The sequence below is a fragment of the Oryza glaberrima genome, chromosome 3 (assembly GCF_000147395.1).
Source record: "Oryza glaberrima chromosome 3, OglaRS2, whole genome shotgun sequence".
NCBI classification, from domain to species: domain Eukaryota; kingdom Viridiplantae; phylum Streptophyta; class Magnoliopsida; order Poales; family Poaceae; genus Oryza; species Oryza glaberrima.
The window spans coordinates 35,087,792-35,112,384 of record NC_068328.1 but is presented as its reverse complement, the minus strand read 5'-3'; the positions used below and the strand labels follow the sequence as shown (position 1 = coordinate 35,112,384).

Here is a 24,593-nt window from a genome sequence, read left to right as displayed (position 1 = left end):
ACTTACACCACATGGGCCGATATGGGCCAGGCCTTAGCTGGGAGGCGGTTTCTTATTGGATCCGGATCCAGAAACCTCTTCGCCTTCCTCCCATCTTTCTCTCTCTTTGCACGCGGATCTCCACACTCCACACCGCCGGAACCCTAGCCGCCGCCCGTCGCCGCCGGTGAGATTCCCTTCTTCTCTTACCTGATTATTACCTCACTACTCGAACCCAAGGTTTTTTCTAGGCACAAACCCTAATAGAGTTCCCCAAACTAGGCAGATTTTTTTTACCCCTGGTCGCCGCTCCGTCGTGGCGAGCGGGCGGGATGAGCAGCCACCGGAAGAACTTCCGCCGCCGCACGGACGATGCCGAGGACGCCTACGGGGACGACTCCAGCAACTCCAAGCCCACAGCCACCAAGACCCAAACCCCTCCCGTTCCCAAGCCCAGGTCGCCGAGACGTCAGGGCGCGAGCCGCCTCAGCTTCGTCGAGGACGAGGACGACGATGACGCCGAGGAGGGACCTTTGTCGCAGCGCCGCCGCCCGGCTGCTACGGTCCGGCAGGCCCGCACGGCATCGCCAGCTGCGGCGACTCTCCACCGCCTCACGCCCGCCAGGGACCGCCTCAAGAGCTCTCCGGCCGTGGCAGCGGCGGTTCCCGCGCCGAAGCCGTCCAACTTCCAGTCGCATGCTGGAGAGTACACGCCGGAGCGCCTCCGTGAGCTCCAGAAGAACGCCCGCCCACTCCCTGGGAGCCTCATGCGTGCACCGCCGCCCCCTCCCCCTCCAACCGCTGAAGCCCCACGACAGCGTTTGCCTGGAGCTGCCGCCAGTCCTGCTCCTGCTACAAACACCACTGCCGCTGCTGTAGAGCCCGTGGTGATTCTCAAAGGTCTGGTAAAACCTATGTCACAAGCTAGCATTGGACCAAGGAATCCATCGCAGAACGAGGACAAAGACGAAGATGAGTCAGAGGAAGAGGAGGAGGAAGAAGGACCAGTCATACCTGACCGCGCAACAATTGAAGCTATCCGAGCAAAGCGGCAGCAGCTTCAACAGCCGAGGCATGCAGCACCGGATTACATCTCCCTTGATGGAGGTGGTGTGCTTAGCAGCCGTGAAGCTGCTGGTGGATCCAGCGACGAGGATGATGATGAGACACGCGGCCGTATTGCAATTTACGCTGAGAAGTCAGATAGCCAGAGGAGCACGAAAGGTGTATTTGGCGTGATCAATAATAGAGGTCCTGCTGCCAGTTTGGGGGTTATCAATGATGGTTTCAGGGAGGTTGAGGATGAAAAGGATGACGATGAGGATGAGGAAGAGAGGAAATGGGAGGAGGAGCAGTTCAGGAAGGGGCTTGGTAGGAGGGTGGATGATGCTTCTGCTCAGAGAGCAGCGAATGGTGGACCAGCTCCTGTGCAGGTCCAGCCGCAACCATCCGGATACTCAATCGATCCCCGTTACCAGCCTTCCTTTAGCGGGGTTTTGCCTGGGACTTCTACTTTTGCATCTGGGAGTGCAGAGTTCCTGTCAATCGCTCAACAAGCTGATGTAGCAAGCAAAGCCCTGCAGGAGAACATCAGGAAGCTTAAGGAGACCCACAAGACAACAGTGGATGCTTTAGTCAAGACTGACACACATCTTACTGAAGCTCTTTCAGAGATATCTAGCCTTGAGAGTGGTTTACAAGATGCAGAAAGGAAGTTTGTGTACATGCAGGAGCTCCGAAATTACATTTCTGTCATGTGTGATTTCTTGAATGATAAGGCATTCTATATAGAGGAATTGGAGGAGCACATGCAGAAGCTGCATGAGAATCGAGTGACTGCCGTCTCAGAGAGGAGGGCAGCTGATCTAGCTGATGAATCAAGTGTTATCGAAGCTGCCGTCAATGCAGCAGTATCTGTCCTTAGCAAAGGATCAAGCTCAGCTTATCTATCTGCTGCATCTAATGCTGCACAAGCGGCGGCAGCTGCTGCTAGGGAAAGTTCAAACCTACCACCTGAGCTGGATGAATTCGGCAGAGATATCAATATGCAGAAGCGAATGGATCTTAAGCGTAGGGAAGAAGACAGGAGGCGAAGAAAAATTCGATCAGAATCTAAAAGGTTGTCATCTGAAGGGAGGAGTGCAAATAATGAACATATCGAAGGGGAACTAAGCACTGATGAGAGTGATAGTGAGAGCAGTGCGTATCTGTCCAGCCGTGATGAGTTGCTCAAGACTGCTGATCTTGTATTCAGTGATGCTGCCGAGGAATACTCAAGCCTTAGAATTGTTAAGGACAAGTTTGAAGGATGGAAAACTCAGTATCCTCTGGCTTACCGAGATGCTCATGTAGCTCTGAGTGCGCCATCTGTGTTCACCCCTTATGTCAGACTGGAGCTTTTGAAGTGGGATCCTCTCCATGAAACAACTGATTTCTTTGGCATGGAGTGGCACAAGATTCTTTTTGATTATGGTGAGCAAAACAGTGAAAGTGGCACTGACCCTAACAATGTGGACAAGGACCTCATTCCAGTATTAGTAGAGAAGGTGGCTCTTCCTATTTTGCACCACCGTATTATGCACTGTTGGGATATTTTAAGCACCCAAAGAACCAAAAACGCTGTGGATGCAATTAATATGGTCATTAGCTATTTACCAACCTCAAGCAAGGCATTGCATCAACTATTGGCCGCTGTCAATAGTCGTCTGACTGAGGCCATTGCTGCCATTTCAGTGCCAGCTTGGGGATCAATGGTGACAAGGACTGTTCCAGGTGCTTCGCAGTATGCTGCTCATAGATTTGGAGTTGCGATACGTCTTCTTAAAAATGTGTGTTTGTGGAAGGATATTTTTGCAAAACCTGTTTTAGAGAAGCTTGCTCTGGAAGAATTGTTGAAGGGGAAAATTCTTCCTCATATGAAGAGTATCATTTTGGATGCCCATGATGCAATTGCTAGGGCTGAGCGGATATCTGCATTACTTAAAGGAGTGTGGTCTTCACCAAGCCAAAAGTTGCAGCCTTTCATAGATCTCGTGGTAGAACTAGGAAACAAGTTGGAGAGGCGACACATGTCAGGCATAAGTGAGGAAGAGACACGTGGGCTGGCTCGTCGTTTGAAAGACATATTGGTAGAACTGAATGAATATGATAAAGCTAGAGCTATTTTGAAGACTTTTCAGATCAGAGAAGCCCTTTAGCTCTTATTCGGCATACCACAAGAATTCCAGTTTTGACTGTGATACAGGTTCTTAATCCTTCTGCTTTAGGAAATGTTGTAACTTCATCAGGTTTTCTGTACATTAAATGATCATGAGTTCCTCGTTCAATCCTGCATGATGTTATCCATACAAATTTTATGTGGGCTTCTCAATTCAGAAATTATGGTCATTTTTAATTACCATTTACCAATGCTAATTAACTGTCTGCAAATATATATCTTTCTAGCACTTTTCTGTGTTATAGACATATTGTATGACAGTTTGAGTGTGTCTGTATGGTTAATTTTACTATATTTTGAGGCCTTGAGCAGAATGTCTTTGCTGTTTGCATCAGCAAACCATTTTTTACATTTAGCTAACTGACAATGTATTTTTTGAAAGATGCAAGGTGTCTAAATATTGCATGAACGCTTCTATTTAAGATTATGTTTGATATCTATAACTTACACTACCAGTTAAGCTTCTCAGCTTTGTTTGTATTCGTGTCTACTCTGTTTTCTTCATGTGCGCTTTCCCTATTCTTCCTTCCATTATTCTTCACGAAGGGTGACAACATAATTGAATAACTGGGATTATTGTATTTTTTTAAGTGATACCAGTACATCCAGGTCTTTGGAGTTATACAAAATATAATATTGTCTTTCTGTCATTCTGTCCTGGATTTATGTCCAATGGAAATTGTAAACATCTTAGGCCTTTCTTACGTATGTCTTGTGGACCATTCTGCCAATGCAAAATGTTTCTGTTTGACCGACCTGAAACTTTTTATGCCAGTTTCCATCAATCAATCCCATAATCCAGCACTTTTTTGCTAGTTGTTTCTATTATACATGATGTTAGGCTTTTATAGCTGATGCACACATTGACTGTCCTAGCGTACTGTATATTACCTGGAGCAGGGAAGAAAGTGAATAGCTTAGTTCTAAATAGTGATGAAAAAGTAAATTACCAAGAAAACAATGCAAATCTGCAGCCTCTGTGTATAAAAAGAAAAACTCTGAATCTGAGCATCTGTTCTGTGTTGCACCAAGATTCTACAGCTACATTATGTCCTCTTCTCTGTTTAGATTAGTGTTCATTGTTAATTATCTTTTTTGTTCCTAAGAAACACTTTGTCACAAACAGTATTGATAGGAAGCAAGTTTTTTTTTGTCAACCATTAATATGCTAAACGAATGCCCTTAGAATATACATATTGTCTCAGAGATTATCTGTCGCCTGCTGAGGATTTCGAAACATGTTGAATATCAATATATAATGTTTCAGTTTTAGCCGAGAGTTTGTGCTCCAAATATATGACTGCCAATATTTTGTGCCACATAAGCGAACTCCAAAACCATTGAGATTCCTGAAGGCAATGAATAAGGATATGTGTTTTGTGGTTTGGAAGGTACTGTTGGCATTTCAAATAAATAGGGAGTTTTTTTTTTAGTACAACCTGCAAGCATGTCTGATGTTTGTTTTGCACGGATGACTGCCTTACCTCAACTATTATACTGTAAATAATGTTTGCAGTTGGATCAGGTAACATGTAGTAGGAGCCAGTCACATTTGGTGCAGATTCCATTCTTTGTGTATTCAGATGCTGCTGTTTATATCACATAATATATGACTTGCCACAACCCTACGCTGGGAATTATGTAGAATCCTTGTTGGTGTTGGTTCAGTCTCAGATTCTTCACCAAGCACTGATGCAGAAACATGATTCCTGCAAACCCTTGCTGCGTATGAAGTCCAGGTGCTCTTGAATTGTGTGATTCTGAGAGGAACTTCCAGTAATGTGGGTTCTTGTTTTTTCTTTCTGAAGGCTTCAACATTATTCCACTAGATCTTCATGTTGGTTCCCGATCTGTATCTGCAAAATACTTACATACTACTAGTTGGCTTGGATGGTGCTCATGTAGTGATAAATGAGGTACTGTGATCTTGCTACATTGAACATGGCACTGTAGGTGATAAATGACCCTTGCTGACTTCACTGACATATGAGACCAGCAGGATCTTCCAATCAAAGGTACAATGCCTCGTGCATGAATGATAGCAACTATGAAAACTTGTGAATGCAAAGTGATTTTGATACAGCTGCCATTGTGCATGTTATTAGCATATGTCTGGATTTTCTGCATCTTATAATGTTGAATAGGGTCATTCATGTCCCTGATCAATTCAGATTTTGCACATTATAGCTCTTCCTTTTCGTTTGTGCATCATGTAAGGCTGGTGTGTGTGTGCTAGCTGTGGGCTGGTCATGGTGGCGATGCAGGGGGGCCAGCCGCAGCCAGTGGAGGGTACAGAGTACAGACTACAGAGCGGGCAGGCAGCGTAATATGCAAAGGACAAAGCGTCATCAAGAGCCGTTGGCTGTGTTTGTCTATCTGTAGTAGCACAGGCAGCAACAGTAATTTGGTTTCAGCTTAGCACGACTGCACGAGTCTACTCATCTGCTCTTTCTTTGTTTGGTGATCTGATCTGTTGTTTAGCTTAGCTTCGCAGATGGTGGAGACAATGACAGCAAAGAAGGAGGGGGCAGCCTTACCTTACTTAATTCAGCGAGATTTGACAGCGATGGTCACGGGAAGTAACGCCCGGGGCCCACATGTCATTGTCCGCATCGCACGGTAACCACCTTTTCATTTGGCTGATTGATTGGCATTTCGCTTTGTTGTGTCAGATGAGATGAGATAAGCAGGGAAAAGTAGTTGCCTCATCGGACCACACAGCCCAGCCCCGCGTAATGCATGTACGCATGCATCGTCGCTCGCCGGCCACACTCTACTACTCTACCACAGCTCAAACTACTACCCTTATTAATCACCCTCTATTATAGTAACTGTTTTGACACTTTGTTGTGAGTTTTTTCTTAACCAGTGATAACAATATTTTTACCCCCAAGATCGAAACGCCAGTGGGCTCCTTCGAGAGACCATATTGGCAAAAGTTGAGGTTGACGAATTAGAAGCTTGGACGGGGCGTGTATTGAGATTAACGTAACCACTATATATAGCCTATAGGCAAATCATCTTGTTATCGACGGCTATCAAATACATGTACCTTTAAAAGAATTACTCCCTCCGTTTTAAAATGTTTGACACCGTTAATTTTTTATACGTGTTTGACCATTCGTCTTATTAAAAAAATTAAGTAATTGTTTATTCTTTTCATATCATTTGATTCACTGTTAAATATACTTTCATATACACATATAGTTCACTTTTTTAATAAGACGAACGGTCAAACATATGTTAAAAAGTCAACGGTGTCAAACATTTTGAAACGGAGGGAATATTAAATTTTAAAAGAATTATTAAATGTAAATACGAGTAATCTTCACTTTTAACTCTAATGTGGTGGGTAGATTTCAATACAAGAACCTTACCGGTTGAATTAGACTTCACCAATATATTACAATCTCGGTAGATGTCACCACTTACATTGCTCCTTAATAACGAATGTAGCTACCCCTTTGAATCGTAGTAACCAAAAAAACAGAAGAATAAAAAAACATATAATTCTAACAGGAATGTAAGTATAAAACATGCGAATTGCTAAGCACAGGAAAAACACAACAATGATCGTTTGATTGGATCACAGAAAAAATACAATAATCGGATGAGAGAGATAGACTCAAAGGATTTTTTTTTCCCAATAGGTGAGCCTCTTGCTAAGTTTCCTCCAAAACCTATCCTATGCAATAAGCCATCCCATAAGAATTTTGTAGGATTTGAAAAAACTTCAATCCTTTAAACCAAGGGCTAAATAGAAAAATTTTCGATAAGATTTTAATCCTATGAAATTCCTTCATAGTTCCTTTAATTCAAAGAGATCCTATACTTTCTTCATTCTAGAATATGAGAATCTTCTATGAAATCTAGAAGTAATCACTTTATCTCAAAATACACCATATAAGGTCTGGTTTAGTTGGGGAAAATTTTTGGGTTTGATTGTCACATCAGATATATGAACACATATTTGAAGTATTAAACGTAGACTAATAATAAAACAAATTACAGATTTCGCCAGGAAATTGTGAGACGAGTTTATTAAGCCTAATTAATCTATCATTAGCAAGTGTTTATTGTAGCACCGTATTGTTAAATCATGATGTAATTAGACTTAAAAAGATTCATCTCGCAATTTACCCGCTAACTGTGTAATTGTAAAGAAGGCCTAAGATCTTAGTGGGAGAAAAGTGATTATTACTACTACTCCTTATAATCACGACAGATAACCTTGTTCCCAAGCCGACCCATTTAAAGCCGTGCACATGGCCCGAGGTTCTCCACTCTTCTCAGCCCGCACGCACCCACCACTCTCTCTCTTTCTCTAGCTAGCTCCTCCTCCTCCTCCTAGTAGTCGAGCACACACTACTACACTACACTAGTAGGAGTAGAACCTAGAGAAAATGGCGGCGGCTGCTCCGCCACCGCCAGCGTCCAGCCCCGCGCCACCGCAGGACCCCGCTACCGGCGGCGACGCCCTCGCCTCCTATCTCGGCCTCAGTTTCGCCTTCTTCCTCGCCTCCCTGCCGGGCGGCACCCCCGCCGCGCGCCACCTCGCCTCGCTCCAGTCCCGCGGCCGCGTCCTCGCCACGCGCCTCCTCGCCGCCGAGGACCAGCTCCGCCAGCTGCGCGCGCGCCGCCGCGACGACGCCCGCGCCAATGCCCGCGCCGCCGAGATCTTCGCCGGCCACCGCGCCTCCTGGATGGACAACGAGCGCCGCCTCCTCGCCCGCGCCACCGCCGCCACCGACGAGGCCGCCTCCCTCCGCGCGCGCCTCGCCGAGGCCGAGGCCGACGCCGCCGCGCTGCGCGCCCGCGTCGACCGCCTCGAGCGCGAGGCCGCCGAGCGCGACGATCTCATCAACGCGCTCCTCGCGGCCACGCGCGCCGCCGATGCCGACCTACGCGCCACCGACGACGACCCGGAGCCGCGGGACGCGGAGCAGCACCACCACCACCAGCCGGCGGCTGCGGCGTTGGATTTGGATCCGGCCGAACCGCGCGGCGCCGACGCCGACGCGGAAGCCCTGGCTGCAGCCGCGGCTCTCTACGCTCAGCAGCGCCAGCAGCAGGAGGGTTTCGGCAGCGACGACTTCTACACGGCGGCGGCGGCGGCGGCGGCCTCGGGAATGCAGCAGCCATGGATGGAGCGATCAAAAGGGTGGCAGGTGAGACGACAAAAAGCTGGAATCCATCCCCTTTCTCTCCCATTGACCCCTTCCTTGTTTCTTCTCTTCTCTACTAACACGTTGCCTTCCCTTACTACTACTCCTACACTACCACTTACTTCCAATGATCTTACTCCATCGAGCACTTATATTCTACTATCTTCCCAGGAAGTAGTAAATCTATTGGTGGATTGCTTAATGCTTATCCTTTTAATGGCTGCTACTGCTAATGGATGATTAGCTAGGGCGCATACTACATTTGGGAAATTTTAATGTTACTGTTAGACTTAAAATTTTTGTATGACTTAAAATTTTCACGGCACAAGTTTTTGGTGTGTCTGTTTTTGCCAGAAAACAGATAACAGTGCCTATCAAATTGATTGCAAGAAAAGTTCGCATTCAACTGCATACTTAATCACACATAACTTTGTACTTGTCTCAGAAATGTCCAAACCGCCTCGATTTACTACATTTTCTTGTTCCCCTTGTCCAAACCGCCTCTGTTAGTTTGGGTTTAGTAGCAGTAGGCTTATGCCCTTTATCCATTATCTGTGAACTGTAATAAACAATCAAATTTTGATGTAGTTAATGCTAAGTCTTAGGTGTAACATCCTGTAATTGCTCTCCGTGCACGATTTCCCAGTTGTGATAGTGATACCACCATGAACCTTCATACACCATGTCATATTGCAGAACATAGAACAGACAAACGACCACTTTGATAGCTTTCTGCATCCACTGGAATCCTGATACAAAACCTGTGGGGTAAACCATGCAAGAAAGCTACCTGTACCGTATCTGGCTCATTTGGAACCTGTGATGCGATCACAGGATTCCTGTTGTTGCTCATGCTAACAGTGCCATAGAAGACTAGTACTGCACTGCACCGAAATAATCAGATAGCCTTAAGTTACTCTGTAAAAAACCATCATCATTTTATTATTCTAAACATCTCGCCTTGTTATAATGTCATGTAGTCTCGTAGCCCTGATGGATTGTGCTTATTTTTCATGATGCATCATTTGATATTTATTATAGAGCACACATTTTTCTCGAACTCACAGGAGAGATGCACATAATTATACTAAGAAGATTTTATAGATCACACTTGATAATCAGCAAAGCTTTTGTGCTTTATAACTGAACAAATATGTACCTCTCGTTAGCATAATTGAGTGGGTCACATAAATCCATCTCACACTAGTAAAACTAATCCCTAACCTAACATACCGCACATGCCCACTCAGTTTCTTTTGTTCATATTCGTTACCACATTGAGTACACATTTTTCTTTTTTGATTCATATGATTGCAAGCTGTATTTTCTCTCCTTTCTTTGATTTTCTGTCTTCAGATCTGTGCTGCAGGATAATCAAAGTTAAAGATGATAGTTTATTGTTAACCTTTATGGCCTGAAAAAGCACAAGAATTTAAAGAAAAAAAATCAAGTTTTGCATTAAGTAGGAATCAGTTTGAAGGTTAGGAAGGTTGATTTCATGGGTTCTATATGTACTTCATTCTGTGTATTCTAAAATGGAAACAGTTTTAATTAAACCATTAGAAACTGTTCGGTTTCAACTAACAACATTGTTTAGTTGCTCTTTTCTAAAATGTATAAATAGCAAATTCTTGGAAGGGTAGGGCCCTGTTGGGAGCATCGCTTATTACTTACAGTGAAGGGAAGCTTAGCTGGGTGGGTTAGTGGAAGCTACAGCCTTGTTCATTAGCCCATGGCCATATGCTCATCTTCTAGTGAGTAGCAATATAGGATTGATATGTGGGAGTCCATAATAGGTGATGTTGGTGCTGATTACTGCTCCTGGGTGTCTGGTTACTGGCATCTGGCAGCATTGTTATACGCAGTAATTTAAGATCTATTAGGGTTGCTGGAGCCTGCACGTCCAACAAGACTGCTGCATACAAACACTCAGACATGACGCTCATGTGTTAATTGTAATGATACTATGAAGTGCAGTTTTCATGCCTTGGTCGACTTGAAACAGCTGTCTTTTTGGCTCAGTACAGTGATACTTAAAAGACACATTTTGATTTAAGCAAGAATCTATGCTTTTGTTATTGGCACTTAAGCGACCACTAATTTGCATATATGTATTTTTTTTCTAGATACACAGTGTTACATAAATTGAAATGTTGTAATGGTGTTGCCACTTAATGCAATGATTGATTTGCATTAATATGTATTTTTTTTCAATACCAGTGGTACGTAAATGGTATATATAATCTTATTATCATTGTTCTACGTAATTATGTTCATGTTATATATGGACACAAATCCTAGGTATCAATGTTTGATTGTTGGTGTCAGTCTGAGCATTGTTAGACTAGTACCCTTTTTAAATTTTTATGTTTGTGGTTCAATTTTTAATGTTCATCTTGTAGGACCTGAAGTATGAAACGGCTGAGCCGATGTATAACACAAAACATGCTGTACCACGGTACGTTGGCACTTTTCAATTGAGGCACATGGTTTCCTGAACTTGCAAATGAATAAACGCTAGTTAATGTTTACTCTCTAAACATCTTCCATTAACAGGAGAGAATCACCTTGGAAGGTGGATGTGGAATCGTCAGGAGTTCCTGCAAAGCTTCAACTGCTTGAGCAGGAATTAATTAACCTGGAAAAGATTGGAAATGGAGACTTATCCAAGATACCATTGGTGATGAGAAAGCAAGTGAAAAGATACCAAACTCTTGCTGGGAAGATCGATGATCTTTGCAAAAGAATGGTAAGCATCATCTTTTGACACTGTATCCAGTCTTTTACTTGGATTTGCTGATACTACTGCATAACTTATTCATAGTGTATAACTGAAGATGTGATGAATACATTAATGTAGCATATGGCTGTTATGCTAATAAATACATGCTTGGGAAGATCTGGGAATTTGGGTGTTCCAAAGATAGCGGTGACTTCTGTCTGTTAAACTAGTCATTCTCAGTTAATTGTAGGGAGGAATTAGGAGCAAGGGTTTCCTATGTTGGTTAAAATTGTGCTTCACTCAATGACATTATGCTGGCTCACTTAGGTGATTCATAAATTCTGAAAACGAATGTACACTACTTCACTCACTATGCCGATATATTGTTTCCTGTTATGCATGATATCTTTTTTACTGGTCCTGTCCTTATCTGTATTAGACAGCTGCAGCAGGAGTGGGAAACTACTAACTTCTATTTATTTGGAATTTTGCTCAGCAAACAAGTGACCCCTGTGATTCAACACTGAGCTCAGAGTTTAGAACACAGAGGCAAACAGAATACTTGCTGGAAGCATTCCACCTTCAGCACCGAGCAACTGAAACTAGGCAGAAGCTCAGTGCACTGCAAGCAGAGACTGCAAAAGGAAGTTTTGGTGATGAACTGACAGCAGAAGCCAAAATGAGCACAAGAAGAGCACTGAGTTCAATTCGGAACAACTTCAAGGAAATTCAGCGTAGCCTAGAGATTTGGTTGGCAAGAATTCTGGGAGACCTTGAGGGCATGTTAGCAAGGGACGGGGCATCACGCATAAGGGAGTACTTTTTGTCTCCCTACGCATCAGCTGTTCGATGATAATCTTAGAGCACTCTGGTCGGCACATTAATTCATCTTCATCAGGTAAAGTATGGATGAAGTTCAGCATGTGAAATTGCAGATACCCTTGGGTCTTAATAGGTATTCTTGCAAACATTGGAAGGTATGAAGAGAAGTGATCTAAGACCATACTGATATTTTCACTGATTTCTTTTGAACCAAAGGAGAAACAAAAGATTGGTTTAGGATGTCTATTTTAACTTCCTATCCAGAGTTTTTCTCCTCTCCTTGCCGGTTACATGTTTTGACACAAATTGGTCGTGTCCTAGATCACTTTTCTTCACATTTATCCAAATTGCTGTTGAGGATTCCACTGGACAAGGGTGTGCGCGAACTTGCATGAAGTGGAGCATTCACAGTGTGTACTACAGATGCCCTACATTAGTTTGCACATAGACATCGATCAGTTGGCGGTGTCAATGTGCATTACCGCAGTTCATTTGGTTAGTAATTGTACAGGTTTATGCTTATGCCTCTGATAAATGCTCTAGTCTGTATTAATCTTGCTAGCTTACATTACCGATTTATGTACATTGTAATTTTTTTGATCGTTGGGCCAACATGCGGTGTAAATGCTGGATCACTTTGGCTGTTGTATGAAACTATCATGTGTGATTCGTAGCTTCACTATATCTATGTTGCATTTACAGGTGGTAAATTAAGAAAGGAAAATGCACACATTTTTTTCTGCTGTGAAATAAGTTGCTAGGCATACTCAAGAGAAATTGGATTGAACAAAGCTGAAGGATGTTGATGTGTGGAACTTATGGTACACCAGTCACAGATTACCTGGGCAGGTACTAATGCCCTAAACTTTTCCCTTTCTTTTCCCCTCACCTCCCACCTCCTATCTTAATCTTTCCCAGCTCCAACTTGGAACACAAACTCTATTTACTTGTAAAATAAGCTTTATGTAGTTTAATTCCTCCTTGCAAAATGGAAGCACCCAACTTGTAGCTTAGCTAGTAGTAATTCCCAGATTTACCAATAATGCAAAGTGATCATCTAGAGGTACTGCGCCTGTATCCTCTCCTTGTTCTCCTCCCACCATAGCTTAGCATTCAGCTCTGCAAACCTCTCCCGGCTGCAAGAACAAAATCATCAGCAATACTCAAAAACGCATTTAATCAATCATCTATAGTAATTAGCAGATCATCTGATCATTCAGGAAGTAATTAATAGATACTACATCAGGGATAGGTAGCTAGAGTAGTAGAAAAATGAAGGTTGTGACCTGAAACGGACGCGGCGGAGCTCCCTGGTGCCGTCGGCGAGCTCCCTGACGGTGATGTAGACGCCGGGCTCGTCCTGTATGACCCACTCCGTCACCTCCAGCTCGCTGGCGTTGCTGATGGACACCTCGTCCCTCGACGAGCAGCTGGTCGTCCTCGCCGCGTCCATGGCGTCCGACGCCGCCGCGGGGCTCTTGCCAGCGCGCTGCGGCTGCTGCTGCTGCTGCCAGGCCCGCTCCGACGGGTTGGACGACGACGGCGGCGGCGGCGACAGCGGCCGGAAGCTGTGCTGCTGCTGCTGGCGCGAGGCCGACGGCGGCCGGACGAAGGCGCTCCAGCTGGTGACGCGGTCCGGGGTGAGCGGCGCCGGCGACGGCGTGGCGGCGGGGCTCCCCCTCGTCGACCCCACTTGAGAGTAGAACGATTCCCTCTGCTCAAATAATTAATTTTAATTCATGCAAATGCAGAGAGAGAGAGAGAAATGGCCATATATGAATATGATATCCATAGATCACCAGCTTTAATCGTTGCATGCATGCTCTGCACTCTGCAGCACTAGCAGCAGCTAGCAAATCGTCGTTGCATCTTTTGATGCAAGCTAGCTAGCAACGACGAAAGCAATATTCTGTAAAAGCATCGCCATATGCAGAGTTGCAGATGCAGGCAAGAACGTATCAGCATCTATCACTGCATGATGCCAAGCCAAGAACGGGACAGGCTAGGCTAGGCAACGTCGCCGTCGTGGCCGTGTGCTGTTGCCTTGTCGCCGCCTCGCCGGCCACATCATGCATGGGGACCATGACATTTGTACTAGTAGTAGTCAGGAAAGAACAAGTGAAGTGACCTCGCCGTCGTCGGAGCGCGGCGGCGTGGGGAGGACCTGGCGGCTGAAGCGGCGGACGTTGTAGAGCTCCATGATCCGCTCGTTGTTCTCGCCCCACCACTTCTGCGCCTGCCACTTGTCGTACATCTCCCGGCTGAACCTGATGCGTTTCAGGTCGTTGCCGCCGCCGCCGGCGAGGGACACGAACGTGATCTGCACCCCGGGCTCCACCTGCGCCACCCACTCCCGAGCCTCGCCCTCCGCCGGCCGCGCGAAGTCCCACGCCGGCGTCGAGCTCGCCGAGCTCATCGACGTCCCGCCGCCGCCCAGGTACGTCGCCGGCGGCACCGCCATGTCGTCCTGGACCATGCCCGGCCGGTAGTACCCGCTCCGGTACACCGACGTCGTCCGGCCCCTCGGCGGCGGCGACCCGCCACGCCTCTGCTGACCGTGATGACGGCTCGTGCCGGACAGCTTCATCACCATGTCCTTGAGCTGCATACACCAACAATTAATAACACATTTAATTTTTGATGATCCATCATCCATCATCTCCTAATTGGATTCATGGGATCATCGATGATCAACACTAGGATGATACTTAAATATCAATGTGATCAGATGCAAGATTTTGTCCTATGATGACGAAAATGACATTGCGTCAACTTCATCAGGGTTCATTAGGTGCATTGAAATGAGATATTTAGCCCTTGATGGTTGCCTCTGCATTCAGCAGATAGCTACACTGCAGGTAAAACAAGTAGTAAAAGAAATTGTAAACGCTTTCTCCAAGCAATGCAAATCGAACTTGTGCTATTCGATCACATTATAGTCCTGAGAAGAACTATAATGAATCATACATTTGTGCTGATTCTGGATGTTATTTCCTTCCATTAAGATTATACCTGGATCATGGTTTGCTGAATATATTGAATCATAATTCAGGACGCATTTGTGCTCATTCTGAGTATGTGTCAGTCATTAAGCTTCCATCTGGATGCATTACTCTTGGTTACAACTTAAAAGGCATCATGATTTGCTGAATAAGTTGTATACTCTTCCAACTGGCTGATTTCCAGGGAAGTTCAGCTCTTGATTTGGACTCATTCATACGACTGCAGCTTTGGGCCAGGTACTAGTCCTACTACCTAGTATATCATCCATGTTCCTATCTGCATTATTGTCAAGGTATTTGGTTCTACAACCAGAATTTCTGGAAACTAGAGGTCTAGAGCTAATAGCTACTAGTAAGTTATTGCTTAACCCATCATCTTGCAACTATCTGCACTAATAGCCACTAGTTGTCGACAAATCTGTCTGCAGCATTCAAATGGGCGATTTTATATTGGGGTACTATTGGCAGTGCAGCTAGTGAATCCATTGAAGGCTCCGGTCAAATATGAATGCTAGATAATGAAGCTGCTTCCCCTTTAGGGGTCAGGGAATGACATTTTCAAAGACTATCTTACACTCTAGGATCCACTATTTGACCTATAGCCAATCAATTTGTAATCTTTATTCAGCTCAGACTGCACAATGCCATCTTGCATTGCTACCTCATCAAGACTGAAGAAGAAAGTAAATACGACCTCTTCCACACTTCACACAGTAAGTGGTAGTAAATTCTTATTCTACCATGAGGTAAATATATAAAGCAGCACAACCTGAAACAAGGATATGTATGTTTTTATCTCATACAAGTATATACTATATTTACATTTTCTTCCTAGCTATTTAACTCCATTACTAGCCACTACTGTCCATGCGCCTGTATGTTTCATCTACAGTTTGTTTTCCCCTTTCATGATATCAAGCATCTTTTTAGGACTGGTCTCTTTTATGTATTGTTATTGTTAAAAACATGTACTAGTACAATGAACATCCCCGCACATAGATTCTTGCCGTGCTACTGATAACAACTGAAGCATGCAAGCAGCAATGCAGATGCAGTGCAACATCCCCATCCATCCATCCAACCAGGGGATCTCTTTATTTGCATTGCAGTGCACTAGTGCCACTCTCTCAATCTCTCCTTTTGAGAAAGAAAGCATGCTGGAGCCCCATCCTTATATCAATATCTCATCTGAAGCTCTGAGCATACCTTATACTACATATACTTTGGTGTTGAAAAAGGAGAGAAAATGAGAAGCAAAAGACATGGACACATAGCTATGGGAAGTTGGGGCACAAAGCTTCTTTGTCACAAAAGAACAAGGGAATAGTCCATGGCCACTCTTTGTGGGGGAGGAATGAAAGAAAGAAACAATAGACATATGTAGATGACGCATACTATGTGCTTTGCTTTAATTTGTTCCAGGATCTCTCCCCAAGGAAACGACACAAAGTGAAAGGTGATCATCCACCAACCAGGGCAGCCACAGCCTACACTACGCTACCTGTCCCCTCATTTTGACCATCTCGTTGCCCGCTTCAGTTTCAGTTTGAACATATATACAGTATCTAACTAACTGTATCCACATCACTCAAATATTAGTAACTGTGTTCAGTTAGCTTAAATAATATGAAGTGCAGTGTCCATCTGGCTGCTACATCTATGGGAATAGCTAATTAAAAACAATATATCTAGTCCTATCTGATCTAATTTCAGATTTTCATATGGTAGACCGGTAGCGGTATTATCCTTACAGAAAGTATGGATGTGAAAACATTGGATTCAAAGCAAGTCCAAATGTGAAAACAAATGTTGATCAGGACTAAATGGGGCACATCTTTTCTGGTTCCACATTGATGCCAAAGCATGGATTAGTTTGATCAGATGGGTGAAACGGGTGATTGGTTAAATTGAATCAGGCATCTACTGCAAGCTAACTTGTGATATGCTACTCTGAAAAGTTTCAGATTGGGAGAGCTGGGAAAGCATTGGTGAAATGGCGATGGATCATGCAACAACGGTCGTGAAGAGGCCGGGGCAAAAAAGGCGCGAAACTTGCTTTGAAGTTAAAGGCAGGTACTGGCCGGATGATTGATCAGGTGAGCTTCCAGTATTCTGTTTCTAGTAGACAAGCATAATAATAACAAAAAGAGAAAAGAGAAAGAAGAATTGATCGACTTTGGCACAAAGATAGCTAGCTAGCGTCAGTGTCATGCTCAGCTAAAGCTTCAATTCGCCGAAAGAGATGGAGAGAAGTGAGATGCGTTTCTTTTTGGCAGATGACCGGCCACCAGGTGTGAGTATACTATAGTATTCACCCGATCGATCGATCGATTAAAGAAGAAAAGAGAAAAGTGATAGAGATACATGGACGACGTTGGACTGATTAGGTAGCTACTACTATTTAATTAAGGTTGGCGCTAATAGTTAATTAGCAGCTTCATCTGTTGAAGCTTGCAGACATCTGATCGATCGATGTCTGCATGCTGTTGGTCGATCGATGAGCTGAGGTAGCAGAAGGAGGCAGCTGCTGGGAGCAATGGAGCCCACGGCCGGCCATGGATCACAGTTGTTACTCGATCGATCCTACAGTAAATTAGTAGCTAGCTGCAATGCAATACTAGTAAGGTAGGTCGATTGATCGATGGATCGATGGAGATCGGATGATGGATCGGGATTGGCGCCTGGCTTTTGTGTTTTGCTAGTACTGCATCATCTGTATCATGTACAGTCTCATGCATGCAGCAACCAAAGCAATGAAGCTGCGAAAAGCAGCAGCGTATGCTGTTATTATCAGCAGCAGCATCAGCTTGAGCTGCCATGATTCCGACACGTGGGCCACGCATCCACCGTACACGCCCGCTCGCATCCATCATCCATGCCCTGGGTAGGGTTGGTGGGCCCCTACGTACGCCTCGGAAGACGTGCCAAGCGAGACAATGGTCAGTCGTCTCTCTTGTAGTCTTGCTGTACTGTCAGTCTTCTCTCTTGTTTGGTACTACCTCTGGTTGCTTCTTACACTGGCATTATTATTAACCTAATATGCACTACTTCATCTATTCGAAAATATAAGTATGTTTTGGAACAGAGGTGGTATATATTCAGGTTGTATAAAAACATTATTAAGCTAGTAATTAATTAGGGCATATAGTAAACTTAAGAGAGAGGATGGCAACGCATGCATATATATATATATATGTATATATATATACATACATATATATATATGTATATGTATATATATACATATATATATATATATGTATATGTATATGTATATATATATATATATATATATATATTTTGCTCAATCGAAAGCGACTGCACGGGCACGCCCTCTGATCTCCGGCCGGCCGACCAGCCACTCATCCTCTCTCGATCATTACTGCTCTGCTCGCAGCATCACACTTTGCTTAACTGTATTATTATTATCGTTTCCGTCCTCATCATCATGTCCATTAATTTATGTAGCTGCAGCTTCATCTCTCTCACTCACTTTTTGTCAGTTAATTACTACCGTAATGCGATTAATTGGGGACTCTATCTACCTAGTTCTTCTATATATATATATATATACTCCCTCCGTACTTAAAAAAAAAAAGTCGTTTTGAACAGCTTCACGGTCTTCAAAAGACAACTTTGACTTTTTATTTCTATAAAAATATTTATTGGAAAGTGATATATGTATTCTTTTATGGAAGTATTTTTTAAGACAAATCTATTCATATAATTTTTACATTTTCAAATTCAACAACTTGAGAGTTATTAATGATTTATATTTTGAAGGTTTGACTTAAACATTGTCCTAAACGACTTTCTTTACAAGTACGGAGAGAGTATAAGACTCTGATATTAATTGCCTTGCGTGTATCATATAAAAAAGCAAGAGGAAAAGCTAGGTGTATATATATAGCAAACTCTACCGTCCAAACAGTGAAACAAACAATGTAAAGTTTTGAAATTAATCAGTCTCGAGTATGTAAGTAGTGCTAGAGAACCTTCAAACACGTAGGAGTACATATATAAGGCCAAATCAATCGATCTAGCTAGTGACGTAGTAGTAGTAAATTAATAAGTTCTAAACACTACTCATTACGTAGGAGTACATCTGCAGGTACTATTATATTGTACGTTGTGTTGGATTGGTGAAATCATCGAATACTTTATATGTATATATATACAGTACGTACTAAGTTTTTTTTCGCGAACGCCATATACGTACATGTATATACTGCACATATATGTGCGTAGTACGCATCTCTGACCCTGAGTACGTACGTACTCAGTTAGCATTTACTAGTAATTTTATTTTATTTATTTAATTATGAATTAAGACAGTACTACCCGATTATAATTGAAGGAATCGATGGTACAGGATCGGAGTTAAGTGCCGGGTGTCATAACAACCCTCTATGTGCCGTGATCAAATCCTCGATCGGCAGATCGATCGATGTGCTACTAGTAATACACTGAGCATATAGTGTGGCTAATTAATAGTGTATATTTATATAGAAAAAAAATTTGCAGCTAGCATATATATATATATATATATATATATATATATATATATATATATATATATATATATATATATATATATATATATATATATATATATGTGATTATTTATATATTGCGCAGCTAATAATTAATAAATTAATTAAAGCTCGATCGGTAGCCTCAAGAAAGTAATGGATGGTACGGTGGTGCAGATGGTTAAGGAACAGATGATAGTATCGATCGAAAATAAGCTGGAGTGCAGATCGATGGCAAACAAGATGCAATGCAAGCAAGGTAGCCCGGCCGGTTGCAACAAGAAAAACAAGAAGAAGAAGAAGCAGCAGCAGCAAACAAAAAGGAGGGAGAAAAATGAAGGTATAGTAGTAATAAATTAAGTAAGAAATTAACCTGGGAGGTGAGCGTCTTGACGGGGTCCCTGCAGGTGGGCGTGTCGTCCCCGGCGCCGGCGCCGGCGCGCGGCGTGTCCTGGCGGCGGCCGCCATCTTCCTGCTTGACGCAGGCGATGCAGGCCAGCATCGTCTCGAGCGCGCTAGCTAGCTAGCTGTATGTGTGTGCAGGCCTATAGCCTAGCTAGCTAGGTAGCTCTCGCTCGATCGATCTCTCTCGACTCGACCTCTCTCGCTCGCCGGCCGGCCGGCTACTAGTGTAGTAGTGAGTGGATATATACAAGGGAGGCGAGGTGAGGTGCAAGTGCAAGGCCGGCGTGCTATATACTCCCTCTAGGAGCTAGCTTAGCTTGCTTTAGGTTAGGTTGTCTTGTGAGAGAGTTGAAGCACAGCGCATGCGCGCGCGCAGCTGGAGAAAGGAGTGCGCGTCGTCCCCTCCCCTGGAACTGGACCTGGATATTCATTTATCGCTACTTAATCTAGTAATTAAGTTTGTACTCTTAGCTACTCACTGTTGTACTGCTTCCTCCGTCCTATAATATAGCAACTTATATAATTAAATAAAAAATTTTATCGTACAGTAAATCTAGGTAAAAAAATGTTAAGATTCGTTGTACTGTAAAATGTTTCGTTTAATATTAAATTGTTATACTATGGGACGGAAGGAGGAGCCGGCGCGGGAGTAGCTAGCAGAGTGATAGCTAAGGTTACTCGAGCTGCAAGCGTGGCCGGCCATCGCCATTCGCCAGCGATGCAACGCAAGCCCATTCGTCCTATTCAAAATTATCATAAGCTTAATTAATTTACCGCGTGTCCCGCTCTTAACTCTGTCCCGCTCTTAATTAATTTACCGCGTGATAACTATTAACTCTGTCCTGCTCTTCTCTCTGCTCCACGGACTCTGCTTTTCTACTTTCTTCTTTTTCTTTTCTTATCTCTTCTCTTCTTCTGTAGACTGTATGTATGTACTACTATATTTCTTTATCCATCAAATTTCTATATAAGTTATCGCTAGGGATTGCCCCTGTCTCGCTGCACAAGAATCCTCTGCTCTGAATTATATCCAGCTCCATCAATAATTTGCATTTTGTTTGTCTATATTAACGTTGTTGTTTCTAGTGTTGGCCTTTGTATAAACATCTTTGATTTAAAAAAAAGAGAGCATCGATTGATTCTCTAGTTTTGTAAGTGCTCCAAAGTAATCTCAGTTCAGACTTGAAAAACCTCTACAGATTAGCTATGAATTGAACAAGTATTAGTGGCAGTGCCATAGATGTTATTATTACACACACTCAAAACACAGGTGCATGGCTATTATGATGATGGATCATATACTCTAGTACCTAGTCAATTTCACTTCATTTCAATGCAGAAATTAAGGGGCGTTTTATCTGTAATGAAGGGCCCACCATTGCTTAATGATCAGGTGCTATGTGTCAGCCATACATCATGTTAACGCTCTCACTGCAGCATAAGAAACCAATTAGGCCACTCTGTCAAGTGTCAACACGATCTCCATAATAAGAGCAAGTTCAATAGTATAGCTAACTATTAACTCCAATTCATCTACAGTCAATCTAATAGCTCATTCATACAATAGTTACATACTACACTATTAATACATGGTCCCACGTGTCATACACACATATAGTCTTGGAGTCCGTGCTACAGCTGGCTACAAATCTGTAGCCCGCTGCTCTTTTCTCTTCTCATTTATCTTATTAAAATATGTTTATAGCTGGCTTATAGCTGCTATTGTACCTGCTCTAAACTTTAACCACAATATCGAAATTAAGGGCTAGTGCCGGAATGTTCGCCTGTCCGGGCCACACACGAATCACGAATGCTCGTGCTTTTCTTTTTCCGCCACATCATTAATTTCCTCGATCTTCTGGTAAGTTAATGCACCGAAAGTACGATTTTATAGATTCAATTCATCCATAGCTAATCTAATAGCTTATTTATACAATAGTTACATATTACACTATTAATATCTAGTCCCACCTATCATACAAACACTGCGTCTTAGAGTCCGTACTACAGCTGGCTACAAATCTATAGCCCGCTGCTCTTCTCTCTCCTTATTTATCTCCTTAAAATATGTTTGTAGCTGGCTTATAGCTTGCTATTGTACCTGCTCTAATACTGATTGGATTTAAATACTTTTATATAGAATGATTCTATATTAAAAAGCTTATAGTATAAAATTATTATGTAAAAACGTTTCAGGGCAAAGGGTCAGAAACATGTAGGCCAAGCCGAATGTGTTTGCATACATCTAGACCGTGCGTGGACGTTCTCCCATTAGGCCTATATATCCAACAGATAAAGAAGAATATTCAAATTAACGTTATCTTGGTGCGTGTATACTTTTATGAGATACTCCCATCCGTCTCATGAAAAACGAATATAGTACCGGATATGACACATCATAGGACTACAAATCTGAATAGATATATGACTAGATTCGTGGTCTATATCCGATACTAGGTTGGTTTTTTATAGGACGGAGGGAGTAATAGACAAGTTGTCTATAATATAAAATACAATAACCTAATATGAAATGGTAGTAGTATATATTAAAACAAAAAAAGAGATTTTCTAATGAGGAGATGGAGCGGCTATTGAGGAACAGCATGCATGGTCGGAGAGAGAGACAGTAATCCGAGCACTTATAATTACTCGTGTGCGCACAGTAGATAGGCCTCTGCATCACGCTATGATTTGTTTTGAGTGGAGCGTGTGCAGCGGCAGCAGCAGCAGCTAGCTTTGCACTTGCACTTGCCATTGATGAATATGCCTAGGTTGCATGGCAGGCATCCATCGAGTGTTTGATGTTCTTTTAGTACGATTGATCGGACATTAGCTGCATCATTACTGATGCACGTAGGCCATTTCACACCGAGTGCATATGCAATATATTGCATGCGCATGCACCTCCTTTTTTAATCGTGGATCTGTTTGTAATAGTTGGTATAAACTCCCTCCGTCTCTAAATATTTAACACCGTTGATATTTTTAAACATGTTTGATCGTTCGTCTTATTAAAAACTCTTGTGAAATATGTAAAAATATATGTATACATAAAAGTATATTTAACAATGAATCAAATGATAGAAATATAATTACTAATTACTTAAATTTTTTAAAAAAGACGAACGGTCCAACATGTTTAAAAAAGTCAATAACGTCAAATATTTAGGGACAGAGAGTTTATGTACCCAACACCCGAGGCCTGTGTAACGTCCCGCCTCTCGCAGGCCGGCCTGTTCTTTCGAGTTCGACTTCCGGAAAAGAAGTTATAACTTGTTGATATGAGTATCCTATCAATTCTATTAAGCCCTGGGCTGGGATGTTACAACCTAGTACATTTGGTACTAGATCCGTTATCTACTTGGTATATATTACATCTAATACCCACCTTATATTATGCCATTATTATGTAACGACACGACGAACTATAATGCCCTTTTATATAACCTGAAAATATAATTCTCGACACAAATACTTGTCGGCCTAGTTATAAAATCTTGAAGCTCTGCTAGTGGTTAGCACTTACAGTATAAATCGATTCACGGTTTTATCGGGCGTTGACAATTGAGGTCAGGTTAGAAAGGAACGCTCGTGTCCACAAGGGCGGCGAACACGGGGGTTGATCGAATCATGTAAGAAAGGGGAAGCTTTGGGTTGGTGCGGTTTAAAAATAACACAGCTGAGGTGAGCGACGCAGTTTGGTGGCGCGGCGGAGATTTCGCCTACCATTCGACGGAGCGGAAGAGAAAAAGCAGGCATGAAGATGGGAACACACAGGGGATCAGACGGTTTGGTTGTGGGGTCCGCAAAGCGTATTTTTTATTCGGAAGCGCGCAGGCACATGCAGCTAGCGCTGGCGCCAAAATGGTCGCTCGCTTCCTTCTCTCTCTCCAATTCTCTTTCTTCCATGTAGGATTTAGATAATATAAAATGTACCTGCTCTTAGGCTGTGTTTGGCATCCTTTTTCCCAACCTCACTCCCTCGATTTTCACGCGCACGCTTTTCAATCTGCTAAACGATGTATTTTTTGTAAAAAAATATATTTTTTATACGAAAGTTACTTTTAAAAAATCAAATTAATCTTTTTTTTTAAAAAAAATAGCTAATACTTAATTTATCAAGCGCTAATAGACCACTCTATTTTTCATGATTACTGTTCCAGATGGGTACGTATAAGGATGCCCCAACACAGCCTTAGTCTCCTAGGAGTTTTTCTTGATGCTTAGACATAAGCTCTTTCTCCTTTTCTTTACTTGTTGTTTCCAGGAGTGCAATATGATTGTCTTTCAATCTAGCGTATTCTTCCTTTCCTCTGTAATCCCCATAATCTGCGTCAGCAGTTGTAAGATATAGATATATAATAAATATCGATCCCCAAGGCTTTTGTGAAAAAAAAAGAGGGTGAGGCCTGATACGGATGGTCGGATATGGAGGAGGAGGACGAGACAGTTCGTTTGTGGTTGGGTCGACGACGGTACGGCCAAGCCACACCGATGGATCGATCGCGGAGTAGGAGTAGGAGTGTAGCAGTAGCAGAGACAGATAGATGGTCGATGTGCGACATGCAGCAAGCAAAGCAGGGTAGTACTACTGGTCTGTACTCCTATGTAGTACGATGAACATGCAATATTGCAGCTTGGGTTGGGGAGGGACCTTGTGGGTTGCATGCATGCTTGTTCCTTCCTTCCAGGACACAATCATGCTGAGGAATCTCTCTCACTTTCTCTCTTCGTCTTCGCTCGATCGCT

The 24,593-nt window shown here is 43.0% G+C and overlaps 3 protein-coding genes across 5 annotated transcripts; 2 read left to right on the top strand and 1 right to left on the bottom strand.

The window, feature by feature from the left end:
* Nucleotides 1-80: 80 nt before the first annotated feature.
* Nucleotides 81-5,593, top strand: LOC127766053 (transcriptional repressor ILP1). Of its 2 annotated transcripts, none has more exons than XM_052291070.1 (2): nt 81-166; nt 266-5,593. In XM_052291070.1, exon 2 carries the CDS (start codon nt 312-314, stop codon nt 3,174-3,176), a length of 2,865 nt encoding a protein of 954 aa, XP_052147030.1. In that variant the 5' UTR covers nt 81-166; nt 266-311; the 3' UTR covers nt 3,177-5,593. The 2 variants fall into 2 exon arrangements, with proteins under 2 accessions (XP_052147030.1, XP_052147031.1); XM_052291071.1 differs by having other exon boundaries at nt 88-166; nt 262-5,593.
* Nucleotides 5,594-7,469: 1,876 nt separating this feature from the next.
* LOC127766960 (uncharacterized) lies at nt 7,470-12,428 on the top strand. The gene is made up of 4 exons (XM_052292145.1): nt 7,470-8,364; nt 10,764-10,819; nt 10,918-11,110; nt 11,580-12,428. Exons 1-4 carry the CDS (start codon nt 7,600-7,602, stop codon nt 11,934-11,936), a joined length of 1,371 nt encoding a protein of 456 aa, XP_052148105.1. The 5' UTR covers nt 7,470-7,599; the 3' UTR covers nt 11,937-12,428.
* A 199-nt stretch (nt 12,429-12,627) lies between these two features.
* On the bottom strand, nt 12,628-20,257 carry LOC127766961 (protein Brevis radix-like 4). Of its 2 annotated transcripts, none has more exons than XM_052292146.1 (4): nt 19,813-20,257; nt 14,034-14,507; nt 13,192-13,619; nt 12,628-13,041 (listed from the first exon to the last, which is right to left on the bottom strand). In XM_052292146.1, the coding sequence occupies exons 1-4, from the start codon at nt 19,939-19,941 to the stop codon at nt 12,963-12,965; spliced, it is 1,110 nt and encodes a 369-aa protein (XP_052148106.1). In that variant the 5' UTR covers nt 19,942-20,257; the 3' UTR covers nt 12,628-12,962. The 2 variants fall into 2 exon arrangements, with proteins under 2 accessions (XP_052148106.1, XP_052148107.1); XM_052292147.1 differs by having other exon boundaries at nt 14,070-14,507.
* Nucleotides 20,258-24,593: the final 4,336 nt, after the last annotated feature.